Genomic DNA, 26,839 nt, shown 5'->3' on the forward strand with positions numbered 1-26,839 from the left:
CACGATAGATTTGAGGCAAGCTTTGGTATATGTAATATAGTGTGAGTGTTTTCCATGGTGTTGCTGACCAAGGCTGGGAGTAAAGAAATATTCTTGAACCCCATGCCTCAGCACAGAAGTTCCCTTGTGTGAAAGAATATGAGCCACTGACCAGGTCTGAGACTAAGGTTGGGTCTAGCCACCCCAAGGCTGTCTATAAAGGCAGACTTGAAAGCAAGGGGGCCCAACTGGAACCTTGTCACCCAGTGGACAGGTTGGTGTATGTGTACTAAGTGGGAGGATACCCTTTCCCTCAAATACCTTATAACTCTTCTTCCTATCCTGGGATTTTCTGTCAGTTCATTTAAGCGACCATGACTTAATAACAACAGTTATATTCCTCCTAATATAGTGTGGTGCTTAAGTAATAATCATATAGAAACTTTCATTTGGTTTTGTCAAGATCATTATCTCCAACTGATAGGTTATACACCTGGTAATAACAGAGATCATTTTATTCAATTTGAGCTACAGTCTAATTGTGGTACTGGAGAACATAAGCCTATTCTAGTCAGGCAGCTCTGTCGCTTAGCCAAAGAATCTTTTCTTAGTGTTAGGCAGACAAGGTTCCTTGGGTGAATTTGATATCTTTTATTAGACCAACTCAAATGGTTGGAGAATAGTTATTAAGCAAGCTTTCGGGTTCAAAAACCCTTTGTCAGGCTAAGGAAGCTTCAGCAGTTCTTAGTGTTAGGCATTTAAAGAAGTAATCATTTTGCGCTGGGTGCGGATTGAAGAAATTATATACCCTGTAGTTTTTATTTTAGCTGTATTAGTATGTATTGTAGTTATCAGTATATTTAGCATTAAGAAAAATAGCGGAACCTAGTGCAGGAGCATATAGAAACACTGTCTAGGGCAGAGTTCATATAAAAACAGTATCATTTTGCCCTCACTACCGTGACAATACAAAAAAACAGAGAAAATGTGGTTATAGCCTGTGGCAACGTCATTGTAACTACCCTTTACCAGGAGAGAGTTCGTGTAAATTGGCATGGTCACTTGGTACTTTCAAGAGGAATAAAGAAAAATTAATATTAATTGGCTATTGCACACATTCAAATAATAACACTGTAATTGAAGGACACGTTAGAATATTGGAAAGATAAGTGTGTAGCGATAAAAGCAGAAGGCTCCTCCTTCTTGCTGGCAGCGCGCCTATGAATTGAGTTCCCCGTTCCCCTTATCATACATGGGATTCGTGGAATGAGCTTCAAGAGTTTCTAGCCAAACAGAAGCTAGAGTACCAGGTTAAGAGCATAACTGCTGGTTCCTGGGAAGATCAAAAATTTCAACTATTAGTGTCAGTACCAGAGAGAGTGAACTCTCCCGTCTTCTCACGAGAAGAAGAGAAATGCATAGTTTGGTATTGGTATCCCAGTTATAATCAGAAACAAGAATATCAATTAGTTCTTCAAAATTTGGGTTGGCAACAGCTACTATTCTTTATTGAAGAAGGAGGAGTCTTTGTGTGTTATCAAACTGGCCTCCCTCATTAAATTCGAGCAAGACATTAAAGAATTAGAATCTATTGCCTGGTCGGCAGCCACCATTTTTGTTTCACCAATTTACCATCATAGTGGCCCTCTTCTATTGGTATTGATCAATACTTCCCAGAGTGGCTGCCACGCTCACAACCTATAATTTTTGGAACCACAGATTTAGCTTCAATTGGTTATTTAAAATCCCATAATTATAACCCTGAAATAGGTCCAATTCATTGGTTCTATCAAGCTCACAAACAAGTTTAGATTGTGAAGTTTTACCCAGAATACAATTGTGTTCTGACATCAGCCCGATCACAGGGATGGCTTCCAGAGGCGCAAATCCGCCCCAAGGACCAAGATCCCATTACCCTAAACCGTTGGGACAGGCCTCATATGTTCCCCGACCCAGTCATCAGGGAGGATCACCAAATCAATGCCCATGGTCATTGCAAGCGACACAAAAAGGCAGGGCAATCAAATTCTGAAGAAAAGGAAAATTTGTTATCAGGATCAGGAACAGAGATCACATTGTTAGTCACCATGTACCTGGAGGACCTGTACAAGTAATCTGTCAATTTGTAGATACCAATCCCACCAGTTCAGGGAATAACCAGCTGTTGCGAATAGGAGTTCAAATGACTCTGGAAAGATGGAGTTGTTGCTCTAACACAGATTCATTCAAAGCTGCAGTTTCTTGCACAAGGCGGTATATGCTAGAGGAAGATGAAGAAGGTTCAGAACTCGATTTGTGGGCCACAAGTGCAGTCCAAACCTTGGCACAAGTCAAAGAAACTCAGGTTGAACAAGATGAAGGAAACAGGCTGATGTGCTTCTATAACTATCTCCATGATAATGCCAAGCGAGCAAACCTTTTAAAGAGTCTGTGCCAGAAGGAGGATCAATCACAGTTAATTAATCTTTTGGGTGATTCCCTTTTGAGACAGAATTTGTGCTAGCAGTTAGTAAAAAGTGGGATACCAGGAGCAATTGCAGCAAAAGGTAAAAACCAGAAATGCGAGCTGAACATTCCCAAATTAGTTCCACTACTGTTACAGCATGTTGTAAATTGGTCTGTGATCGAATGAAAGACCAACAGGCAAACATGCGATTGGAGCATAAGAATCAGCAATTGTGCTCCCAGTTAGAATCTCAAGAAATCAAAGCTGAACCACCTCCCCCATACAATCCAGATTTAGACCCAGTAGCGGCCTTAGTGCCAGTACGAGGTATAAAGACGGAAACCTCTTTTGTTCCAGATGGCGTGCAAGCACCTGAAGAACCTCCTCCAGCTAGGTATATGGTAGAGGAGAGGTCCTTTAAAGAATCAGAAATAGAAGAAAGAGCCAAATACTGTAAACGAAAAACAGATGAGCCCACACTCACCTGGGTAGGTAGAGTAGCATACTCCTGCTCGGGAGACAATTTTACAAAACAAAAGTTTCGAACTCTTCTGCGGAAAATTCGCAGAGGTGGCAGTATGCTAAACCTTCCAGATAACCCCCAATGGGATAGACAAACATTGAGTCCAGGAATATGACTTGCAATTTGTTTGTCCCAAGAAGGTGAACCTTTGTCAGAAGGGTGGCAGAATACCAAAGAAAACTGCTGTTATTCTATTATTGGTTTAATAGCAAAAGCAGTAAGAAATGAGGTGCAAAGAAGACGTGATTGGGGCCCAGACACGGGATGTGTTTCTCAACTCCCATTAGCTTGCCAGTTGATTAAAAGACACGCACCTAAGCAGATCTTGTTGGTTCATGCATTATCAGGACTAGCAGATGACGCAAACTTAATCGAAGCATGCAGAAAAATTCAAGATTTTTTTGAAGAACATCCCAAACGAGGACAAGTATATCTAGTAGAAGTAGAACAAGTCACCCAAAGTCAGCAGACGAATTTTTAAGGCTGTGGAGAATTCCATGGCATAAGCAGAGGAAAAGGTGGAGGATCCGGATGGACCCCTTGTGCCATTAATCAACTAGGAAGTAGAGAAGGGTTTAGACAAAGTGTATGGCAATGGCGTCAACTAAATGCACCAGATTTAATAGGACCTGGAAAGACAACCACCAAGCTTATGACTGAAGCATACAAGCGGGGTTGGAGACCAGAGAATTAGGGATGCCCAGGCCCTCGCAACTCGGGTTTTGGTGATCAAGCCAAATCACGATTTGTGAGTGCCTTGGGAAAGCCAAGATCACCATTAGATAATCGACCATAGGGAATAGTAGTGATAAATAAAAAGAACGTTCCAGTGCTAATTGACACAGGGAGCCAAATAACAATTTTGCCTATAAAAATCCAACCAACAGGTCAAACCATTACATGCATGGGAGTAACACGCTCAGTGAAACTTCCTCCATTTCAAGGAAATTTATTAATAGCAGAAGAAGAGAAGTTGTGTAAATACTATTATCACCCAGGCGAATCAGGAATCTTAGGTATTGACTGTATGCCTGCCAATTGGTTGAGTTCAATAGAATGTTCAATATTAGAGGATCAAGGATTTACTATTACTCTCAATAAACCTGGAACTGTTGTATATACTAAACAGTTTTACTTAACTCCTGAGAAGCAAAATTTTATAGAAAATTGGAAAAAGGATCTTTTACAAAATGATGTCTTAGAACCTTGTATCAGTAAACACAACAGTCCTGTTTTTTGTGTGCCAAAAAAGGACGCCAAATTCAGAGTAGTAGTAGACCTAAGAAAAGTAAACATGAATACAGTATTTTATAGCGCAGCAGGGCAACCTGATCGAGGAAAAATGTTAACAGAATTGCGAAGAATTACTAAACCATTCTTGGATAGTAGTATTAGATTTAATTGATATGTTCTAGTCAATTCCGTTGAAAGATCCAAAAGGGATAACAGCAATCACTGTAGGAGCTCAGCAATATAAGTTTAAAGTTTCGCCCATGGGTTGGCACAACAGTCCAGCCTTTGCTCAGCAAGCAATACAAAACATTCTTAGAAATTACCCTGGTGTATTTGTATACATTGACGATATTGTGATACTATCACCTTCCAAGGAACAAGCTGAAGTGCGAAAACTAGAAATAATCCAGTTATTAGAAAACAAAGGGTTTAAAGTAAAACCCTCTAAAATTCAGGAACCCTCGCAGGAAGGGACAATATTAGAAACAAAGCTAATGCCCCAAAGTTTTTCTCCCAATGAACAACTTGTTTTGAAAATTCAAAACTTTGAGGTTCCTCAAACCTTAAAACAAGCTAGAGGATATTTAGGCCTATTAAATCAACTGAAAATCTTTGTACCAGGACTAGCTAGTCACTTAAGTCCTATGTGAGCTCGTGTTAGAAAAAACTGGTGACCTACTCCAGAAGCTCAAAGAAAGCTGGATATATGTGTCCAAAATATAAAAAGCTTGCTAGAAGCTCCAGTACGGATTCATAATCCCGTACCAAAAGAACCTATTGAAATTCACTTGTTTCATGAATTAGAAAATTGGGCCTGGATAGCAAAACAAAGAGGACAGCTAGTAGCATGCAACTCCGGTACCTACACTTCTAATGAACTGTCCATAGATTTAGTCACATTGCAATTTAAAACATTGCTTAATGCGTTAGAAGCAGTTGAGTTATGGAATAACCCAGCTGTGTGCTATGTTAGCACAGGAGCTCTAACTTGGCTTGTTGATGCAAGCATTCCAATTGAATTAATTCCTGTCAAACAAACAGTGCTATTAGAACGTTGTCTTACTTTATTACGAAACCAAATATCAATTCGAAAAGAAAAAGGAAGTCTAGTAGAATTTCAGATTAAAAAAGCAATAAAGCCTATAATGTTTTATTTTGAAGAAAAAGAAGACAATCCGTGGTTATGGTTTGATGGATCCAAACAAGGAGCTCAGTGCAAGGGAGCCATTTATTGTGAACAGTGTAAAGCCAGCTTTGCAATCTTGCCAGAAAATGGATCAGCACAAAAAGGAGAATTATTAGGTGTAAAACTAGCTTTGACTCATGCTGAATGGAAGCACCCCGATGATCCAGTTAAGCTGGGAATTGATTCAATGTTTGTGTTTACTATGGCTACAAATTTAAATGACCAAAATACTCAACCTTTGCCAGAAAAGGGAAATAGAGCTCATTCAGAAATCTGGAAAGACATCATGGCGATAGTTGCCAAATTAAGGAGTCCAATACATATCAAACATGTATCTGCTCATCAGAAAGATACACCTGAAGGACATCAACGAGCAGATCAACAAGCTAGCGTTTCGGGAGCAGAAATAGACCCAGATGATTCAAAAGAAGAGGTAGAGATAATGCAGTGGCATACTGCTCTTGGCCATGTCAGTAGCAAAGCACTATACCAAATAGCTGTAGACAATAATATCTTAGTTACTAGACAACAGATAGAAAAATTAGTATTGAAATGTGAGAAGTGCAGCTAATACAAGTTTATCCCTAGTCATAAACAGCAGCAGTTGGGAGTTTATGACCCACAAAATTTTCAAGCTAACGAAGATGGCAAATAATTCATATTGGGCCTTTAGAAGGTTGCAAAAGATATTGTTATGCCCTTACCGTGGTAGATTTAGGAACAAGGAAAATTGCAATAGTTCTCCAGAATAAGTTGACTACAGCCGCTCCAAAGATGGCTATCCAAACAGTATGTGGATATTGGGGAAACCCTAAAGAAATCCAGTCAGACAATGGTTCAGCATTCACTTCCAATAAAATGCAAACTTGGGTAATAGAGCAACGCCCAAAAGTACAATGGAAATTTCATATCCCCTATCATCGTCAATCAGCTGGAGTAACTGAACGAACCAATGGAATAATTAAAGCTCAAATTAAATTACTAAATCAAGGAAAATTTACTAATTGGCAAATTTGAGTACCCCAAATAATGCAGTCAATAAATAACCGAGGGGGCATGCCAAAACAAAACTTAAAGCAATCAAATGGCCAGAATGGAAAACAGGTGACCTTGTCCTAGTTAAATGCTCTAATAATCCAGAACCTAAACCTGCTACAGTTCAGGTCCTATTGAATCCAAGTATGGTTATTGCTTATTGACAGCAAGCAGCTTCACGCATCAGCAGGAATTCAAGTTTTCACATTAAAACCAGCTCATATTACTAAACAAGAAAGACATTTGTTCTTAATACCAAACAGCAGTTGGCTTGATCCAATAGACAACTGTAATATTACGTTTCAACGAATTAAACGCCTCTATTCGTAATAATTATACTCAATTGCACACATTACCTCTATTTGCGGTATTACCAATCGGACCCACGCAACCTATATACCAAATTACCAAATGTTATCCAGCTACTATTGATCCACCATGGAAAATTACTTTAACCATTCATTGTTATAAAACTCATAACAAACGTTCTCTAGAGCAAGAATTCCAGTCACAGCAAGATATACTAAATACAAAATTATTACGTGCCATTGTAACTCATACAGATAATTTAGGAAATTTAGTGTCTCGACACGTGAAAGTTTCTTTACATCATTTAAATCTAACTCATGCTACTACAAAAGCCTTATCTGATTTTCTTTTAACTCATAAATGTACAGAAGTCCTTATAAATTCTACCATTAGGGAGCGTTTGTTAGCTCATGTATTTAGTGAAACAAAACTACCAGAGTTAGAATTCTGCAGTCCGCCATTAGGGCAGATAGAAGAATCAAAATCTGTAATCACCACACGATGCGCACTTCCTACAACGATAATGTGTAAAAAGCTTGTACCTACCTTAATGACTAACCCAGTATCTGTAGTATGCTTAAATAAAACTAGCGAGCAGTGTGAAAACGATGATAGATTAAATTTTCAGAGCTGTGTAAGGAAGTCAGTATGGTTCTTAAATAAGGCATTAGTAATTCAGGAAGTTATTCCATGTCAAATAGAATTTACAAACAAAACTACCTATGGTATTTGTCAGTTTCATGATCAGACAATTGTTTGTGAACAAAATAAGTGTGTACGGATCAATGGCGGACATTTGTTAAATTCTTCAGGAACATATTTATATGTTTCAGGACGTGAAACACATTATACAATCCACCTCAATGATTATGAAAATTTTCCTTTACAAATGGTGTTACAGCAATTAGATTGCTTATTAACTCAAATGGGCCATACTATGAGACAAATGAAAATGATTCACAATCAGCTTTAAATTTGGATTGATGATGGCCGTATTTTGAAATGTTAGATCAATTCTGTGCGAATCCATCAAAAAATCGTTATACTCCTGCATGGCAACAAGCTGTCGTAGACATTGCCGACTGGTTTTATCCATTATTTAATGCTACTCATAATGCTATTGTTACTAACTTAGATAATTCTGCAAAGATCACCGGAGGAGTTGCACATCTTCTGTGGATGGCAGGAGATTGGCTTTGGATTTTGTTGATCGGAGGAGCTTGCATTGGACTTGGAATTGGACTTTATCTTTTTCTGAGAGGAATTTATCCCTATTGTCAAGGATATCATTGAGTCTCTGTAAAGTCAACCACCGTTATCAAGCTACGATGAATATTCACGATCAGTCTCATCTCTGTAGAACCATTTACAAAGTATTAAGCAACTCCACCATGTGCCTTTTGTTATTATTGCTAGTTATTTTAACTTTTCTTATTATTCAGCTTCAAGGCCTATTGCATCAATATTTGATTCCTAAATGGACTTCAATTATTCATCAATGATTTTATGGAACTAGTGTATTATTAGTTTGGGCTTCTTGTTGTTGTTTTAAACCAGTGTTATGGAAGTATTATTATTGCATATTTTTTATGTGGTATTGCCTAGAATTTATATTTTATTGTAGTTGCATATGTAAAACTACTAATCTTTCTCATTTGATTTTTCATCATATCTTAGTTATAGGATTTATGTTAATCTATGAAATAGATGGTGCTTGGAAACAGTCGCTATGCCTAATGCTACCAGAATTAGCAACACCATTGCATCTGTGCCAACAGCAGTTATGGGCTCTAAAGTGTAAATTCACCTTAGTCATCCTGACCATTTTAGGAATATTATTCCTAATCGGATGGAATTTTCCTCCGAACCCCCTCATATTCATAATGTGGAGGTTTAAACTTGTTTGGTGTCTGTGGGACGTTCAAAAGTTATTTTGGCAAATTTATTCGCAAAAAGAAAAGGATGTGATACCCATATCTACAGTTTTGCTGACAGTACAGAAACAAAGTACAAAGTTGACAAAAGAGAAGCCCAAGTGTTCTGACTGCACGGCTGCTACTGAGCCGCCAAAACAGGGAAACATGTGGTTTCACAACATTGTCAAAGCAATGAAACACCTGTGCTGGCAAACCACGAAAAAACAACTCAGCAACGTTGAGGCCTCAGAGTCAGGCTGCACTCTGGGAGTTTTTTCTCCAAATCAGCTCCTTGAGAGGGTCAGAGGTGAAAAGGGCATCTCACCACAATGCGGTACAAAAGAAAGTTGGGAGCACACCACACTAACCACAAAATGTTCTAGCGTTTAGCCAATCACAGTAAAGGTTAATCCAAATTTGGTCCTAAATTCCGCTTAGATGCGAATAAATTTGAGCCAAAATTTGAGCAAGGTGTGCAGATCTTCGGGTTCTCATAGAAGCGTACTGCTGGGGGAACAGCTCATTTAGAAGCTTTGCGGGTAGTGCATGACCAACAGCTTAGCTCATCTGCTCCAGGCATCATCTTTAAGGGTGTCTTTAGAAATTGCGCATAAGAAGTAACAAGGCTTGAGCATGCTGTATTGGATTTTGTGAGTATACTCTGTTTATTCCTTTCCTGTTAAATAAACAAAAGCTTGCTTCAAAGATCTGCGTGTCTATCTTAAAATAAGTTATACCACTCGACCCATTATGGGTACGACAAAGGACCACATTCTTAAGAGGAGGACACCTGTAATGTGTTTGCTGAAGTGTTGGGGCACCTGCTGTGCCCAGAAGCTGCTGCATGTATATTTACAAAACGGGTAACTACAGGCAAGTCAAGTACCCATTTCACACTCTAAATTATTCATTCTGTGCACACCACCATTTTGCACACGATTCTAAGTTGTTCATTCCAGACCTGCACTTCCCTGCTGGTATCCGATTCCTACAGCCAGATGGGTATTCCAGCCAGAACATCCCTGACACCCTTGGAAACTTACACCAGTTTCACAGTTTGTAGCACATCTTTAAAAAGACACGGAGCAATTGCTATTTCTTCTCCCGTCTGAATAGAGATAAATTACCCTACATTAGACACCATCAGAAAGCTCAGGAGCAAGTTACCTCCGAGATCATCTTTTCAGTGGCAGACTTAGAAAAGCCACATAAAGCATTAAGGCCAGCTTTCTCATTAAAACAGTCCAATTAAGAACATGTTTTTACTACCCAAGGCATCCAACAATAGTAAATCTATTGTTTCTTCATTAGACATTCCAATATTAGCTAGAAAAAAAATGAATCCTGGGGTTTTACATATAAATAGAATGACATATTGGTGCACTAAGAGCTAACTGTCTAAATTAGACTAGCTTCATGCTGCTTTAGCGTATTAACCACTGACACTGAAGGCAAACCTCAAACGATGTCATTCCATTGCATCCAAGTAGTTGCATTCCATTTGCCAAAAGATAAATATGAGTACAAGTCTCCTCTTAATGTTTGCAACTGTTAGCAACCTTCATAGTCACTCCTTGTTTAAAACTGACAAAAAAAACTCACGTGGCTGTGGCTTGACATTAACTAACTGTTTATGGGAGAACAGGCCTAACTCTGCTGCAGGGGTTACTGGGGTCTCATCGAAGTAGGACGGAGGGAATTTTTCCCCAAGCAAAATGGAAGAAAATAAATGTGTACAGCCTAATAAAAGGATGAAACATTCCTGCTCTGTGATATCTAAGCTACAGTTGCCAACACTGTCCCAGGAAATTTGATATGTCCCTTTCCCTGGAACTTGGGATGATTATGCACCCCTTTCCCCATAAAAGTCAAAGGCCTTGCAGGCAGGTCACATGGTATGGGCAGTTGTGTCAGAAAGGATACCAGGAAATGTGGCTGGAAGGGACTAGGCTAATGGGGAGGAGTGACAGGGTACAGGAATGATTAAATATGCTAAAAAGAGCTGCCTTCACCTGAACAAAACTGACTGACTTGTCCTTCATTACACCAACATCCTCTATCTTATCAGTGTTGCAAAGGAGATAATTGTACGGGCAGAGTCCAGAGTGCCAAGGAATCCGTCTGAGAATAACCTCAAAGACCCAAGATTATTCCCTGATCATTTTCCTTCTTGTAGTAATAATATATGCTCATCTCTATTGCCTGAAAGGATATCTTATAATACTCTGTCCCAACTTCTCCAAAGGACACAGTGATCAGCTAGGGCCCTGTGACATGGGACATGCAATTTCAGGTATAGGCTCCATTTCACAAAATGTTATCTTGAATTTAGTTTAAAGCAGAGAACACAACCTCTCATAGGCAAGCCTGGTTTGCTTCTTGTGTACAACAGAGGCCTCCACTCCAGGTTCTCTGCTCCTTTTTCCTGATAAAATCATGGTACCTGCCAAAAAACCTACTCATGACAATATACACACACCTTACCACCACAGTTCATCTTACTGAAGTAGAAGAGAAATATTTCTGGTTTGGGGTGAGCAGAGCAGTACAATTCTTTATCTTTATGCCGATATCTCCAATATAGTCTTTTAGGCCATAAGGAGTTCGAGCGATGGAGAAATTAGAGAGGAGGAAAGAAAGGAAACAATATTGTTCTCAAATAGCTACCAGCCAAAGAGGAAGATGAATAAGAATTATATGTTCCATTGCAGATGGTTAGCTGAATTTCAGACTAATGCAAATAAAATGCTACGCAGAGCTCAATACAGTCAGGAACTTAGACAATCCTATTTTTGCAGATTTTGAGGCCTAAACTGGACCCATCGGACACACACAAGCAAACAGGTAATTGAGTGTAGAGGCTTCTTGGTGCAGCAAATGTGCTTTCAGGGTTGTATGCAAATATTAAGTAGATGCAGCTTAAAACATTTTTTAATATTTTGCCTGTTTATTCTTGACTTCTGTGTTCAGTTCCCCAGAGATAACGCTCTCCTGATAGGTACTCTTCTTCCAGCTCCTTTCATCTAGGTGAGAGTTTACTTCTCAAGCCCCACTGATCTAGACTATTTCCCAAGCCACAGATTTCTCAGAGCCTGGTGCCCAGTTAACACATACAACTCTGAAAAAGTGTCAGCATCTCATCCCATCAGCAAATTTCAAACTTAAGTGCTGCATCTCGCTGTGTGATGGCTTTTGCTTAAGGAAGGGAGTGAACTCCCTCTTGTTCAACAACAATAGGTATTTGAGCCCTGTGCTGACAGCTACCATATTGCCACCAGTTATCTCCACACAGAGGGCTGGGGAAAAAAAACAAAAAACAGTCTCCATCCTGTTCTGATGCGCAACAGTTAAAAGAATGATTTAGGATTCCTGTATTTGGAGATAAGTAGTTTAGGCCCACAAATTGAGCTTACTACATTGTCTCACATAGGTGTAAAGTGTCATAATACCTAGAGAGACTAGAACTATTCTGTTTCCTCTTCCAAAGCCTGGCAGTTCTGGAAACCCAAATACAACAGAATTTTAGTAATGCAGAAGACTGGGAAAACAAACAAATAGCATCAATAGAGAAGGTGAGAATAATAAGATCTGTTCACTTTTAACAAACTGTCTCAGTAATGCAAGTGATTTTTATCCCAGTATTGCTTCTTTTAGTATTTTACTGCAGGACTAAAATTATGCTGTCAGGGACTACCAGCAGAATGTTAATGGGTTTCCATCAGCAAATCTGCTCAAAAACTAATGGCACCATGCTGCACCTGATTTAAGTTACCAGAGCAGGATAGAGATGGCTTTACAGCTTTTGACTGCAGGTGAACATACTGGAGGCACCACTCAGTGAGCACCAGCTGTGTGCTCAACTCCACATTTGTACAAACAAATCCACACTTACGACAATGGCCCATTTTCCATTTGCAAAACTCTATTCATCTGCACAAATGCAAAGGACCAATTGCACTTTTTGTTTTGTTTTGTTTTGTTTTGGGGGGGGGGGGGGGGGGGGGGGGAGGTGGTACATTTATCACATCCAGAGGTAAAAGTCGGGACCAATCTGCCACATTCAGGAAGCTTACTGGCTCTCAGCAGGAGACTTGTAAATAGGATTTGAAAATCATATAATTTCTTCCATCAAAAGTATTGTCCCTCTCAATAAGCAAGAGCAGGGTAGTTCTTTTTACTTGCACATGGTAAACTATTCCATTTATCCCCTGTGGGCCTCATTCCACCTGCCTTCCCCCTTTGACTGTAAAGGAAGTTACTGGCAGGGTAAAGTACTGTTCAAAAGGCTGGCAGAGTCAGGTCTTCTGTAACTACACTGAGTTCTCCCCGTGCCAGGGTGGAAAGTAATAGATTCAGCCAGCCTACCCACTTTTTGTCTCCACTGGTTTGAGAAGTGGATGAGATTAAGAAATCCTACAGCATCCATGGACTTTCTCTTCCATTTCCTCCATGGGAGCTTTGAATTTCAAGAGGGGTGGATCACCACTGGACACTGTGTAATAAACAGAAGTCCCACTGGAGCTGTAGGGAGAAGTCCTGGATCCGATCAGGTGTGATTTGGTCTCACCCCCATTCTCTACTATCCCTCCTGCACTACTGCCAAAGTGGGTGCTGATGAAGGGGTGGTTGAGCAAGTTAGCTGCAGCCCGCTGCCGCTTCAGTTCAGAGAGCGTTTGATGGCTGTGCTCCTTGTAGGCATCCCAGATCTGCTGAGAGTCAGGGAGGCCTGGACTGCCATAGGACAGTACTTGGCTTGTGTTACTGTCTGGAGATGTGTGCATTTTCCAAATGTCCCCATTGGAGAAGTACTGGTAAGTGCTGGCAGATGCCCTGAGTCCGTTCTGAAGAGGGCTTTCAGAGTCACATTGTGTGCTTTTGTTTGCTAACTCAGGAAGGAGGGTGGACTTCTCTAGCGCCAAATTCTGTAATGAGAAAACATTCATTAAAAACAGGAGCAGCTCTCTCTCCAGGATAGCAGAGTCGGCATCTTGTGCAACCTCCTCAGGCAGGATGATCCCCTTTAACCAAATCCTGAAGGCAAACAGCAACTCTGGTAAAAGGTTGACATCACTCCCCACCCCACCCAACATCCCCTTTGATTTCATCTAACATGTGAACTTCAAAGTCCACTTGAGTCAGTTAAATCTTAACATGGAAGAAAAGTCAGACACTTGTTTTCCTTTAAAACCCAAGTCATTATATGCAAAGATTCCATTATTGCAACATGCCCACAGCCAAATTAAATAAATACATACAACGAGGGAAGGTATGATAAAGGTTCTCCTAGAAACACAAAGTCTGCTCTTCTCCACCCACTGTATAATACCAATGATTATTACCCATTGAAAGTAGACAAAACATACATTTAGTAGTAGAAAATTAATTATTGCGATTGCCTGACCCTCTAGTCCTTCAACTTCACTGGCAGCACTCCTAATTTATACCAGTATAACTGCAATCAGAATCTTGCCCTTTGAGACTAGGTTCTTATACAATGTCCTATACATCACCATAGTGCTGAAGATCACCCATTAACATGCCACATCTACACAGCCAGGGCTCGAATTATGGGGGAGCTCGGGGGGTCTGAGCTCCCCCCATAAGAGACAAGAGCTCACCCGGCCCACCCCATGTCTCAGGTGGCAGCAGCAGCTCCTTCTGGCTGCCACCACCACAACCCCCTCCGCCCAACAAGAGTCGGGATGTAATTCAAACCCTGCACATAGCTCCTTTGACAACTCTGCTGGGAGACTTTTGCTATGACTTCTTTGAAGCAACTTCATGTAATGAAGCTTGGGGTCCCTTACTGGATCCGTGTTCTCTTGGTCAGATCGAGTCTCCCCAATTTCTCCATAGTGGCCTGAACTCCTCTGCTCTTCTGCTGCCCCCATTTGCTGCCAGACAATGGCTTCTTTCTCACATTCCTTCCTGTAAAGGTTTGTTCGGTCTGAAAGACTTGCTCTCCTCACCACCTTCCTGAAAGACAGGTATAAGAAAGAGCAGAAGTGTTAGCAAGATGGGCAGCTGAATCTTCCACTATAGTTTCTCTTACGTGGTCTTTGCACTTTTACATTTTCCAACAGAGCATCAAAAAGTGCAAGACAAATGTGCAGTAAGCTTTTCAAAGTCCACATGAAATAAGAAGCCACTACCCTTGCATTACTGATCAGCAACAAGAACAAATAAAAGGTAGTGGAAGTTTTCAAAGTAGGAACTGCCACTGAGTCTGCATCTGTAGCAATGAAAAGACAAGGTTAGGTTGAAAAAAGATTGCATATAGGCTATTTCCTCTAGCTTTCTCTACTTGTTTGGATTTCAGAAAAGGCTCTATCTTACCACAGGTTTGGGATAGCAAGAGGTTCATTCAAGTCTGGAGTGTGGTAAGATTGGTCAATGGGGAAGGGGAGAGTTGTATACAATGGCTTGCGAGCTGCTGCTTTAATTTTTTCAAGCAGGAAAACATATTCTTAGTAGACTTTGTGTTCAGTTATAAGCAGCACAAGAGTGTCTTGGCTCTGCTTTGTGCTACTCGTTACTACAAATCCACCTCTTCCCACACCTTCACTAAAGCTGAAGTGAGTGCATATCATGAAGCACCAATTGATAATGGCAAAAATATATATTAAAGGGTGGTGAACCTCCATCACTTGATACCTCAATTCCCCATGTTATGGTCCAGACTAATATAGTCTGTTTTTCCAGACACTACGCTGCCTGGTGGTGAAAGAAGCTCCATTTCAACAAAGAAAAAGCTTCCTGACTTCTGCCACTCAAAGAACCCACTAAAAGTTAGAGCTGAAAACCTGGTCTCATGTGTACTAAGTTTAAAGCATTCTGTTTTCAGCAACAGTACTTTTAAATCTGGACTGTGGTAAGCTTTGTGAAGAAAAAAGTTTCATACGCACCCACGGCTTCCAGTGCTGGAGGTCCTCCTACTCAAGGAGGACTTGTGCCTCAGCTGGGATTTCATGATCACATCATGCTTGTGTTTCAGCTCCAGCAGCAAGACTTTAAATTCCTCTTCTTCACACAGGTCTAAGACACACACAAACCAAGCTGTGAACTGGGCTGTTCTATAGTAGTACACTCAGCTACAATGGCATGAGCAAACTAGAGGGAGCATATATGATAACCTGAGACCTTTGAAATGTCAGGTCAGGTTCACTTGATACCATAATTTATAGTAGATGGTACTACCTGTGACTCACAGATTTCATAGACATTAGGGCTGGAAGGGACCTCGGAAGATCATCGAGTCCAGCCCCCTGCCCCAGGGGCAGGCAGTCAGCTGGGGTCACAAGATCCCAGCAAGATAAACATCCAATTTTCTCTTGAAGGCATTCAGAGTAGGTGCCTGAATCACCTCCAATGGCAGGCTATTCCAAACCTTCGGGGCTCAGACAGTAAAGAAATTATTCCTTATGTCCAGCCTGAAACGGTCTTGCAGGAGTTTAGGACCATTTGACCTTGTCATCCCTTGGGGCGCTCTGGTGAACAAAGGTTCCCCCAGATCGTGGTGAGCACCCCTGATAAACTTATAGGTGGCCATCAGATAGCCCCTGAGCCTGTGCTTTTCCAGGCTGAAGAGTCCCATAGCTCTCAGCCTTTCATCGTAAGGTCTGTTTTTCTGACCTCTGATCATGCACATGGCTCTCCTCCCGACTGTCTCAAGCTTCTCCATATCCTTTTTGAATTGTGGGGCCCAAAACTGGACACAGTACTCCAGCTGTGGCCTCACCAAGGCCGAGTACAAGGGGAGAATGACATCCCGGGATTTGCTTGAGAAGCATCTATGGATGCAAGCCAGCATTTTGCTCGCTTTACTAGGCGCAGCATCACATTGAAGGCTCATGTTCATGTTTTGGTCAATCATGACCCCCAAGTCCCTTTCATCTGTAGTGCTAGCCAGCGTAGCACTGCCAAGCCTATAGGGATGCTGCAGGTTTTTCTTCCCAAGGTGGAGAAACTTGCATTTTTCGGTGTTAAACACCATCAGGTTCTCATCCGCTCAACTCAATGCAGGGCAGCGGTTAAATAACCTGACAAACTGTACAGTGCCAATGGCTTCAGGCAGAAGAGTGCCTTAGAGGGGGAGGAAATGCTGCCAAAAGGTTGCGGAACTGAGGTCCATCCCATGATAGGGTAGACTGGGCTCTTTAACCCTGGTTATCAACCAGTCTAGGAGTGAAGCCTCAATAAATGGACAAATGGATAATCTCTGTTCCTGGAGCTCCCACAGCCAAGTTGTTCCAAACATAGTGGCACCTGCCTTTGCTTTGGATTAAGCAAGCATGTCTGAGAGGAGGACACTGTTGTATGTCCAGCTCAGTGTCTCCATATATATTGCCCAGGCTTTTGCATGCTGGAGAGATCATTCAAGCTTCACTTTATCTGTCAAGCAAGGATTCAATATGGGATGCAGCAGTTGTGAGTTATAAGTCCAGTACGTTTGATGAAGAGAGGGATGCTATGTGTTGCTTAGAGATATGAAGGCAATTAACATCAAGCCAAATGACTGAGAGAAGATTTATAAGAACTGCACACCACATTTAGGAGTGTTTGATATGAACTTCATGTGTGATAAGTGCAGAAGGGACTGTCACTCAAGAAAAAATTGAGCTCTACAGCCACACTTGCAGATGTTCAGCAAGCTGATGCCCCACTTGGCACAATTCTATTGTCTCGCAAGACAGACATGCCTACTATTACTAGACCTTTGGAAAGCCACATCTTCTTGGTATTTAGATCCATTGCATTCTGGGATAAAATGAGGAACAATGTAAGCAAAACAGAGTGAGGTCTCAATCTCTGAAGTAGTTAGGTGTAGCAGCAAGGTTTAAGACATCTAAAAAAAGGACTGGTATGTTGAAGCCTGGTGTGAATCACAGGGACAGTCTTTATGCCAGGGAAGAAGCCTTTAAGAAGTTCTGTATTTAACTGATTACAGTTCCTGGGGATAAAGTTCTTAAAACCCAAAAAAGGAAAAAGAATGGACAGAACCTAGACAGGTCCTGGGAGAAAGAAAATCAAGGATGCTTTTCTTTCTCTATAGAGAGACTCTGCAGAGGTTATCTAAGCCACATACCTCTCCTGCCTTTATCTACACAATGTCATAACAATGAGCAAGTCAACCACACAGATACAGGCAGAAAACTGTTATCTTGAGCTCCACTATGCTTGTCATTAGACTTCTCTACTTCATCTTTTTCTGCTAAACACCAATCTAGCTTCACAACTAAGCACAGAACATGAAGGTTAAAAAAAAAAAGACAGACTCCATTAGAGCTTTTTTAGAGCTGCACCCAGATGGTGTGAACGTGTGCTGTCCCATCTTTGGGTATCTGAACTCAAATAAAGAGAGACTAGACTGTCAGTGGGCAGAGCTATAGGGAGGACTGGATATGGCAATGTGAACAGGTGGGTATGAGAGATAAGTCGGTACTTGAGAAGCTCCTTTTCTCTTGAAGAACAAAGGTAACATTTCTGAAAGCATTGAAGTGAAACAGATACTTAAATGCTCTAAGAACCATTTAAAGACAACATAACTGTGACTCTTAAGTTACTTGAAAAAAGTAAGACCTCCATGCTTTTGAAAATTCTACCCCAAAACTGCAACTGGCTAAGAGGGAAAAGGGTTCATGGTTTTCCTGTGCTGTCTGGAGGTGTCTCACTGATTCTTCTGTAATTAGAAATATCAAAGCAACGGGGGAAATCAAGAGACAGAGTTCCAACTCACCAATTGGCATCTCATCCAAGGATGTCCTGGCACTCAGACTAGCTCCATGGGATACTAGCAATTCCGCCATCTGCATCTAGGGCAAGGGAAATGAAGGAATATTAATGGTACTGGTTTAGAGTATTGCCATTTGCCAGTGATCTAAACGGCAAAGCAAGTTTGGAAGCAGCTAGGTCTACTGTCTATTGAAACTAGGGTCTCAGTTGTGGCCCTCTTGGGGCAGGGATGAAAAGCAGAAGCTAGAGAAGGAAGGGGGAGTGATGTGGAGAGCAGCAGCAGGACTGGAGCCCAAGGGTTGCAACTTAATCCCTTGTGGACTGTATGCAGCTTGTGGGCCACCAGGTGCACCGCCCTGATCCCAGTCCAGGGATAGCAAACCCAAATGGAGTAATGCTCCATTGTGTGTGCTCACTGTGCCCATAACACATACAAGCTTTGTAGACAAAGAGAGCAGGTATTCTCCAACTGAAGCACTTAAGCTGACGTTCGAGAAGGTCAGCATCTGACCTGACAGATTGACCTGATCTAGTCACACAAGATAGACTTGCACCAAAATGTTTACCTGTCCCCAGAAAGCAGCAGCATGGAGGGGTTCCCAGCCATCCCAGTCTTTGACGTCCAGCCTTGCTCCCTGGTCAAGAAGGACTTCAGCGGCATGCAGGTAACCATTGGCTGCTGCTATATGCAGCTAGGAAACAGGGAACAGAAAGTATGAGCCTGTGTCTAAGGACTGTGAACATCCTTCTACACCAAGTGACTCAAGAGATTCCACTTCAGTGCCTGAGTTTAGACTGAGAACGAAAACAGAAGCACTGGTTTCATCGACCACTGAGGTCTACGATAAGGCACTGTAGTTGACTCTGAGAGGAGTTGGGATGGATGCTGGATAATCAAGTTGTTGGTCAGTTTCTGCCCCTGGGTTTTTTGGATGATCTACATTCACAACCTCAAACCAGGAAATCGTGTGCATGCATTTCATTTTGGAGGTGTTGGTTGTAGCTGTGTTGGTCTAAGAATATAGGCAGACAAGGTTATTTGGGTAAATGTGATATCTTTTATTAGATCAACTGCATTTTCAGACCTGCATTTTGCATATTGGATTAAGCTTCTATTTGATCCCAGAGAGTAGACAAAGACTAGCAGACTCTCCCTATGCCTGAAAAAGGGTGTTTTTGCCCCAAAGCTTGTAAAGAACAATTTGTCCAATTATTCGGTTGGTTTAATAAAATATATTTCTTTTTTATGGAGACATAAATGTAAATCTGCTCTTACTAGTACACTAGGTACCAAAACTGTATGTGCAGAGGAGTAAAAAGATAGTATTTTGTTCTTTCACTTTGAAAGGTTCAAGATTTCACTATTCACAAGCAGGCAGCATCACCAAAATGCAGCCAAGTCTGGAGTATCACAGCCAGGGGATGTTATACACTTTACAGTAGGACTTTGAAATAAGTACTATGGAATTGATCTTAGACCAAACCAAGTTTTCAGCCTCACCTTAGTTGGGCCCTTCATATCTACGGGTAATTTTGCATATGTTACTTGCTATCACAATTTAAGTCACACGAAACATTACAAATCCTTGACTTTTTTTTCTCTTTTTTTAAATAAAAGGACCTGAATTACCTCCAGCTTTTGACATCTGAGGGCACCAGCTGTATCTGCGTGTCCTTGGAATGGGACGTTAGTGACTGAATCCTTCCTACTCTCTAGGGGATCTTTTCTCAATACTGTTTGTTGCTACATCCTTGATCAAAAGCCCACTTTCTGATCCAGGAACCGTCCTGCAGTTTTGTCATGAAAGTTGGTAACAATTCCTTTTCTGCAGAGCCAGTTCCATTTCAGTGGTGTTTTAAAGGGAAGAGAACATTTTTTTGGACACTTCATATTGGAGAAGGAATATGGACCATAACACACACACTAAATATATGAGCTGTCTCCTCGTAAGAATTCTTGGTGTTCTCTTGTAATCCAAACACTGTCAGACTAGGGAGGCTTCACGTGTGACTTACTTTTTTGATATCTTTTCACCACATGAGTTATTTTCATCCTTAAAACTCACTGCTTTTCTAGAAGAAATAAGAGCAGGCCGGCAACTCTGAACTCTCACAAAAACAACTCATTTTTCTCTTGTAGTTAGAGACTAGAACCTTGTGGTTGGTATGTAATAAAATGTAGTAGTATTTCAAAGTGTCTGGCCGTTAATACCTTTTCTATCCAGAAGTCTCACTCAGGAGCAGGCCCCATTCGCTTAAGTGCTGTTTTAATACACAGAAAGACCATACAGGGAGCTCACAGTCTAAAAGAATAGTAACAGACCAAAGGGAGAGTGAAATGGATATTTTCTAGGCCTGTGCGAAGTGGCTAGTATTCGCTTTGGATTCAGATTCAGCCGATTCAGGGGAGAGTGATTCAATTTGGTGATTCGAATCACTGTCCCGAATCGATTAAAAAGTGCTGACTCACCGGGTGCTGCCAGGTGGGGGGGCGATCCCCGCTGCCCCACACTGTGTGGGGGGCTCTGCCATGAAGCGCCCCTCCCCCCCCATGCTTGCCCCACCCACCCCAGCTCTGGCCCTTTAAGGAGAAAAAAACCCCTGGCCTCACTAGTTCCTGTCCAGCGAGGGGTGATCCCCGCTGTCCCCCACGGCCCTGCACCATGTGGGGGGCTCTGCCACGAGCCCCCTAAAGCCGCTGCAGGAGCTGGTGAGTGCCAGGGTTTAGTGCTGGTTTTTTCCTTAAAGGGCCGGAGTGAGGGCCGGTGGGGCAGTCGTGGGGTGGGGTGGAGGAGTAAGGGGGCTCGTGCAAAGTTCCCCATGCAGCGTGGGGCAGTGGGGCACAGCGGGGACGGCCCCCCCCCGCCCAGCAGCACTGGTGAGTGGGGCTTTTTTTTAAAGCACCAGGAGCTGGGATGGGTGGGGCAGCCATGGGGGGGCAGGCAGGGGATGGGGCCTGGCAGGGGTCACCCCATGGTCCCCTCCCCCTCCTTCAGCCACCTCTCCCCTGCCCCCTACTTACCAGCTCCGAGTCCGGCTCCAGCTCCCTTTTGCAGCCAGCGGGGACTGCCCGAATCAAAGCTCTCCAAATCTTTTCTGAAGATTCAGAGAGCTTCGAATTGATTCGGACCTTTTTATTGGTCCCCTGATTCCATTTGCATTTGGAGATCTGGCCCCCGAATCAAGCCAAATCTCCTCCAAATTGAATCAGCACTCAAAGCTTCACACAGCCCTATTATCTTCCATGTTTCAGTAGTGTACCTGTGATGGTCCAGGAATTATATGAGAGATTAAGGATTTCTTTGGGTGATATCTGATTATATTTGATGACTAGGTGGTCACCTGATGAAGGATAGCTAGCATTCAAAAGTTGTCCAACTTTAAGCCAGCCATGCAGTTGGTCCAATAAAATACCATCCCAAAAATCCTTGCCTCTCATAAAAGGGATACACATTAATAGCTTTTTCTACACACATACATACACAAACTAAATAACAGCAGTCCTATCCTATCTCCTCCTCACAGCATCAACTGTTCTTTTCTCATATTTTGCAGCAGTGAGTCATACTTTCATGAGGCCAGCAGGGGGTTGCACATCAATAGGAAATGGCTAGACTGTCATTCCTTACTTTTAGGAACAACAGCTTAAAAGGTTAACACACACTTGATCCCCATTCAAGAAGCTGTCAGAATCAAATAATTCTAATCGAGCTGACTTGTCACCCCAATACTTATATCTCTATAAGCAAGAGCTGGGTACTAAAGGAAAAGTCCAAGGAAATGTTCAAAGAATCGACCATTAAGAAGGGAAATCTAGGAATGACCTGAAAATGTAAGCTGTGAGAAAGACTGCAGTCTCCTAAATTTTACTTGGGAATCCTGCCTGCTCAAACACTAACTAGGGTTTTGGGAAGTGTTCTGGACTTTCATGTAGGCAATGCTTTAGAGTGAGACTTCACTGCACTGGTAGGGTTTGGTCACTTGTACAACAACACTGGGTAGCCTGGATATAAAAACTTTCTAGATATCTGTAGGCTCAAATATTGAGCTTCTAAGATCACACTCAAAGATCATATAAACTAAAGATGTTATATGTATTGCTAATACTAGTAAAATCCAGCTGTGAAGAAAGTTTAAGTGATAAAAACCTGAAAAGCTCACTTTGGACAACAAAAAAAAGAAGGGGGTCAGATCATTCAACCTTTTAAAAGCCTCTACCTCTCAAAACAAGGCTTGGCCTTGTGCCATCCCTCCATTCAGAGGTGAATTTTACCCCGTGTAAATAATTTTGAGACCACAGTGGAAATGTCTCAATTTTCTCAGTGTATCAAAAAAGATTATGATGCAAGGGTAGCAAGAGATCTTAAGATGGAAACTCTCCAGAATGCCTATCAAAATATTGAACAGCCTAAGGGTATGATCATCTTCTCATGAAACACATAAGGGATTTTATGCTCTCTTCCAATGGAAGCCAGATCTGAACTCCAGGATAAGTAGACTTAGAAGTATTAAATTGTTTTTTTCAGCCTACCAACATATTTTTTCCAAGTTCCTTCTCCTGCAGAAGGCTAGAAGAGTTCCATCATTCTATAACTGTCCATTATGAGATTTCTTGCATTTCTTGCACCTGGTATCAGCTGCTCTCAGACAGTATGCTGTCTGAACTACGCATGCAAATGATCTGATAGGAATTTCCATAATTAATGTTCCCATATACTTTATCATTAACTACAAAAAGACACAAAAGCAAGCTATGAGTCAAGACACATGAAATGGGCTTGTTAGTTGAAGAGGATAAGCCAGGAAACCAGAAACACGAATCTTGTACCTCCTCACACAGCACTTGCCTTTGAGATTTTAAAAGGCCATACACCACAGGCAACCTCAACACCAGTTGGGCCAAAGGGACAGCTTAGAGTGGATAGTGTAGCAATTCTGCTCACCAATGTAGCACCTTGATCATCTGTCCTGTTCAGGTCATCTCCATCTGCAATCATATCATGAATGTCGCAGATCATGACCTGCTCTGGAGCAGCCCGCATCTCATTGATTTTTTCCTGTGTGATGCCTGCAGTTAATAGGGGAAAGGGAAATGTTAATTTTCCTTGACTGACTTGGAAATAACCGCAATAATTGTATTAGGATTTCTGGTGCTGATCCGATCAATGTGCTGGATGGACACTGGATGGACCACATAAGCATTATGTGTACCTTCCCCACCCAGTACTGATGTGCTATCACTTCTAGGATACTGAAAGGCAACCGGGTTGGCAGTACACTAGTGTAGACATGAGGCATTTTGGCCAAGGTCACAAGAATGACAGCACAGACAGACATTACCAGTTTGGAGCAGAAGTGGAAATGCAGAGAGAGGGGAGGGAATGTCAGGGCTGGGCCACCACAACATAGACATGTCTCTCAGAGTATGTCTATTTGACACAATGAGGCACAATGCACAGTAAAGCTTAATACCGCTAGGGGATAGGTAGGTGGATATCAAGTCTTTTACCCTGGACACTACTGAAGATTAAGCAAAACAATCTTTTTTCTCCAGAGACATACCAAGAGCTGAAGAACAAGACAGGAGTCAATACTTTACTAGCATACTTTCACTACATTAAGTGTACCCATTCTTCCTTACCCTGGTAGGCCATGCAGGTCTCAATGACATCAAGGGTTGGCTCATCTTCACAAAGGTCATATGGCATGTTTCCATCTGCATTTACTGCCAGGAAGTCTGCCCCACTGCAAGGGCAAAGTCAACAATAAGGAAGTGACACAAAAATACACAGAGACAGGAAGGGAAACTCAGATGCTCCCATACGTCAGGCAATATCCAACAGGATATGGAAGCTGGGACAAATCCCCTGAGGACCCCACTGGGGTTTTAATACTAACTTATGATGTTTGAATGACACCAAGGTTTTTGTGGGACTAGACAGAGATGAAGATACATAAGGCTATACACCTGAGACTTATGGAAGATTGGTATTTGAACATCTCAGTCTAGAAGCCAATGTATTCATAGGACACCACACCTCCTACATGGGATATGGGGCAAGTTATCTGGGTTGTGCAGGGACCCAGCAGCCTCTCCTGCTATGTTCACATTTCTTCCTCTCAGGATTTCTAAAGGTAAACAGGTTGACTGCTCAGTGGTGTCCAAAACTACACATACAAGAAGCTGCTGCAATATAAATGCCAAACAACTAAAGAATGCTTATTAGCTAGGTGCTCTGGATAGCACTCACTGAAAACATTTTGAATGCTGGAAGGGTTATGGGGGATGTCTGTAGTATGAGGGAAAAGACTCCTAGTTCAATAAGGAACACATGCTTGCTATCAAATTCGTGTCTGAGGAAATTTTACCTATTGTCCATTAGTTTGTTCATTTGTTTTGACTACTGTCTGCTACTGTTTCCTAGTACGACAGATTTCCCAGTACTTTCTGAATTGAGTACAGTCTAGTTATATAATTGATATTCTACCACCGCTAAGCTTGGATCTCCCTCGGCAGTTAGTCTTCAAGGAGGGCAGACAACTTTCACATTCCACGTATATTCACTCTAGGTTTTTTTCCGCTCAGATCAAACAGAGCAAATAGTATTTTTAAAGTATTATAGACTCAGTTTAACGTCTAAGAAAGCAGGGAACGCAACATCCTTTATAAGCTAGTGTCCACATGTTCCATGTTCTGTTAATGAAACTCTTGGATGGCATTGTTTAAAACAAGCCCTTTGACCTGCAAGACTTCTTGTAGAAGACTATAATGGTCAGAGCAACTCCACAAAACCTACAGTTAGCAGCTTGTTTTCTTAACCTGACACATGGTATGATGCTACTGTAAGGCTGGTTTACTGGGCTGGTCAGCACAGGCCAACCTGAACCCATTTGAAGAGCAGATGCACTCTCAGCTCTCCAGTTTGATTGTTTGCTTTTTATCCCTCAAGCTATATCCTCTTCTATATCCAGCTCCGAGCCAGGAGTGTAGCACATCCCTACATTTAGTTCCTCCATTTTCATTCCCCTTCCCTAAACTTTCAGATTCATACCAATTTGCTGCTCTCTCCTAGCCCTTGAGACTACTCATAGCTGAAAGGGAACATTATAGCCAAAGGGAACTGCCAAAAGCTCAAAACAAGGGATGAGCTTGTAAGGGGCTGTTTTTCAAGGACATAGACACACTATCTTAATTATCGGCAGAATTCACTGCCTAAGAAACAAGAGTCAGAATTTCCCAGTCTCCCACTGATAGCGCAGTATTCCAGGATGTAGAGAAAAAGAAGCAGCTAGAGGGAATATATTGATATGCAGGGATTCTCTTCAGTCTGCTAGAGAGTCTCTTCTGACACAACAAGCTTATAGCTTCATATTGCAGACATGGCCATGCAGGCTACAGGCTCATTTTCAAACTGAGAACATGAGCGACTTAAGCTTTTGGGCCATGGTTGAAGCAACTGGGACGTCAAGCATGAGCATATCGTGTAGCACAGCTGGGATCAAGCATGCTATGCTCTTACCTGCGCTTGCTAGGAAGTAGCAATCAGTTAGACAAGGAGTGTTAAAAACTTACCCATATGCCAACCCCCATGTTCTTAGTAGTATTTGTGCAACACAAATACCTTGCATGGTTTCTATTAGTGTGTGCCCAACTTAAGCTAGAGGACTGAAGCAGTGCTTAGGGCCTTTTAAGAGAGTTCCATGCTCAGGTCATGCTTTTCCTGGCCACTTCTTTTCCTGCATCTCTGCTGCTTAGAAAAGAGGGGCTTGAAGGGGAGCATTTACAAAATATTTACAAAATATCAAATGGCACAGAGAAAGTGAACAGGGATTTCTTATTTATTCTCAAAATATTGGCCGCAGAGGACATAAAATGAAAATAGCATGAAGAAATGTTTTTCACAGCATGTTATCAACTTGTAGAACTCCTTGCTACAACATTTTGTGGCAGCTGATAGTGTAACCCAGTTCAAAAGGAGATTGCATAATTTCTTGGAGGAAAAGGTCCATCAGCAGATTGTAAATACGGTAGGTGGGAATTTCTGAAGCAGAAATTAATACACCTCTGATGCTGGAAGCTCCAACAGTAGAGAAGCAGGGAGCACAAAATTCTGGCCATGCCCTGTTTACCCTCACCTCATGATGCAATTTATGTTCTGTGTGAAACAAGATACAGGTTTCCCTCGATTTATGCTGTACGTGCATTCCTGGAAAACGGTGCATAAACTGAATTTGCATAAAGCAAACTCACTTTACAATGTAACAAATAGGTTCCCATGACCCTGAGGGACAGAGGAAGGGAGTGTGCTGGGACTAGGGAAGGGGTAGGGGGAGGATGCTGCTCCTGGGGCTGCGCAAGACAGCAAAGCGGAGGGAAAAGAGCAACACTCACCCCAGCCCCAGCTGCAGTGGCCCCAGGAGCAGCCAGTGCCAGCTGCCTGCAGCTGCTGGGCTGCACCGTGCTCCGCCTGTCCCCATTC

The 26,839-nt window shown here is 42.0% G+C and overlaps 1 protein-coding gene across 1 annotated transcript in view; it reads right to left on the reverse strand.

The window, feature by feature from the left end:
• Nucleotides 1-12,528: 12,528 nt before the first annotated feature.
• PPP1R16B (protein phosphatase 1 regulatory subunit 16B) overlaps nt 12,529-26,839 on the reverse strand; it is a 101,797-nt gene continuing 87,486 nt past the window's right edge. Inside the window, exons 5-11 of the mRNA XM_006258022.4 lie at nt 24,001-24,104; nt 23,303-23,427; nt 18,926-19,051; nt 18,364-18,439; nt 15,533-15,662; nt 14,435-14,603; nt 12,529-13,549 (exon numbers count right to left, since the gene is read on the reverse strand). Coding sequence (XP_006258084.2) covers nt 13,031-13,549; nt 14,435-14,603; nt 15,533-15,662; nt 18,364-18,439; nt 18,926-19,051; nt 23,303-23,427; nt 24,001-24,104 — 1,249 coding nt within the window. The 3' untranslated portion in view covers nt 12,529-13,030. The remainder of the gene's footprint in view (nt 13,550-14,434; nt 14,604-15,532; nt 15,663-18,363; nt 18,440-18,925; nt 19,052-23,302; nt 23,428-24,000; nt 24,105-26,839) is intronic.

The sequence above is a fragment of the Alligator mississippiensis genome, chromosome 9, assembly GCF_030867095.1.
Source record: "Alligator mississippiensis isolate rAllMis1 chromosome 9, rAllMis1, whole genome shotgun sequence".
NCBI classification, from domain to species: domain Eukaryota; kingdom Metazoa; phylum Chordata; order Crocodylia; family Alligatoridae; genus Alligator; species Alligator mississippiensis.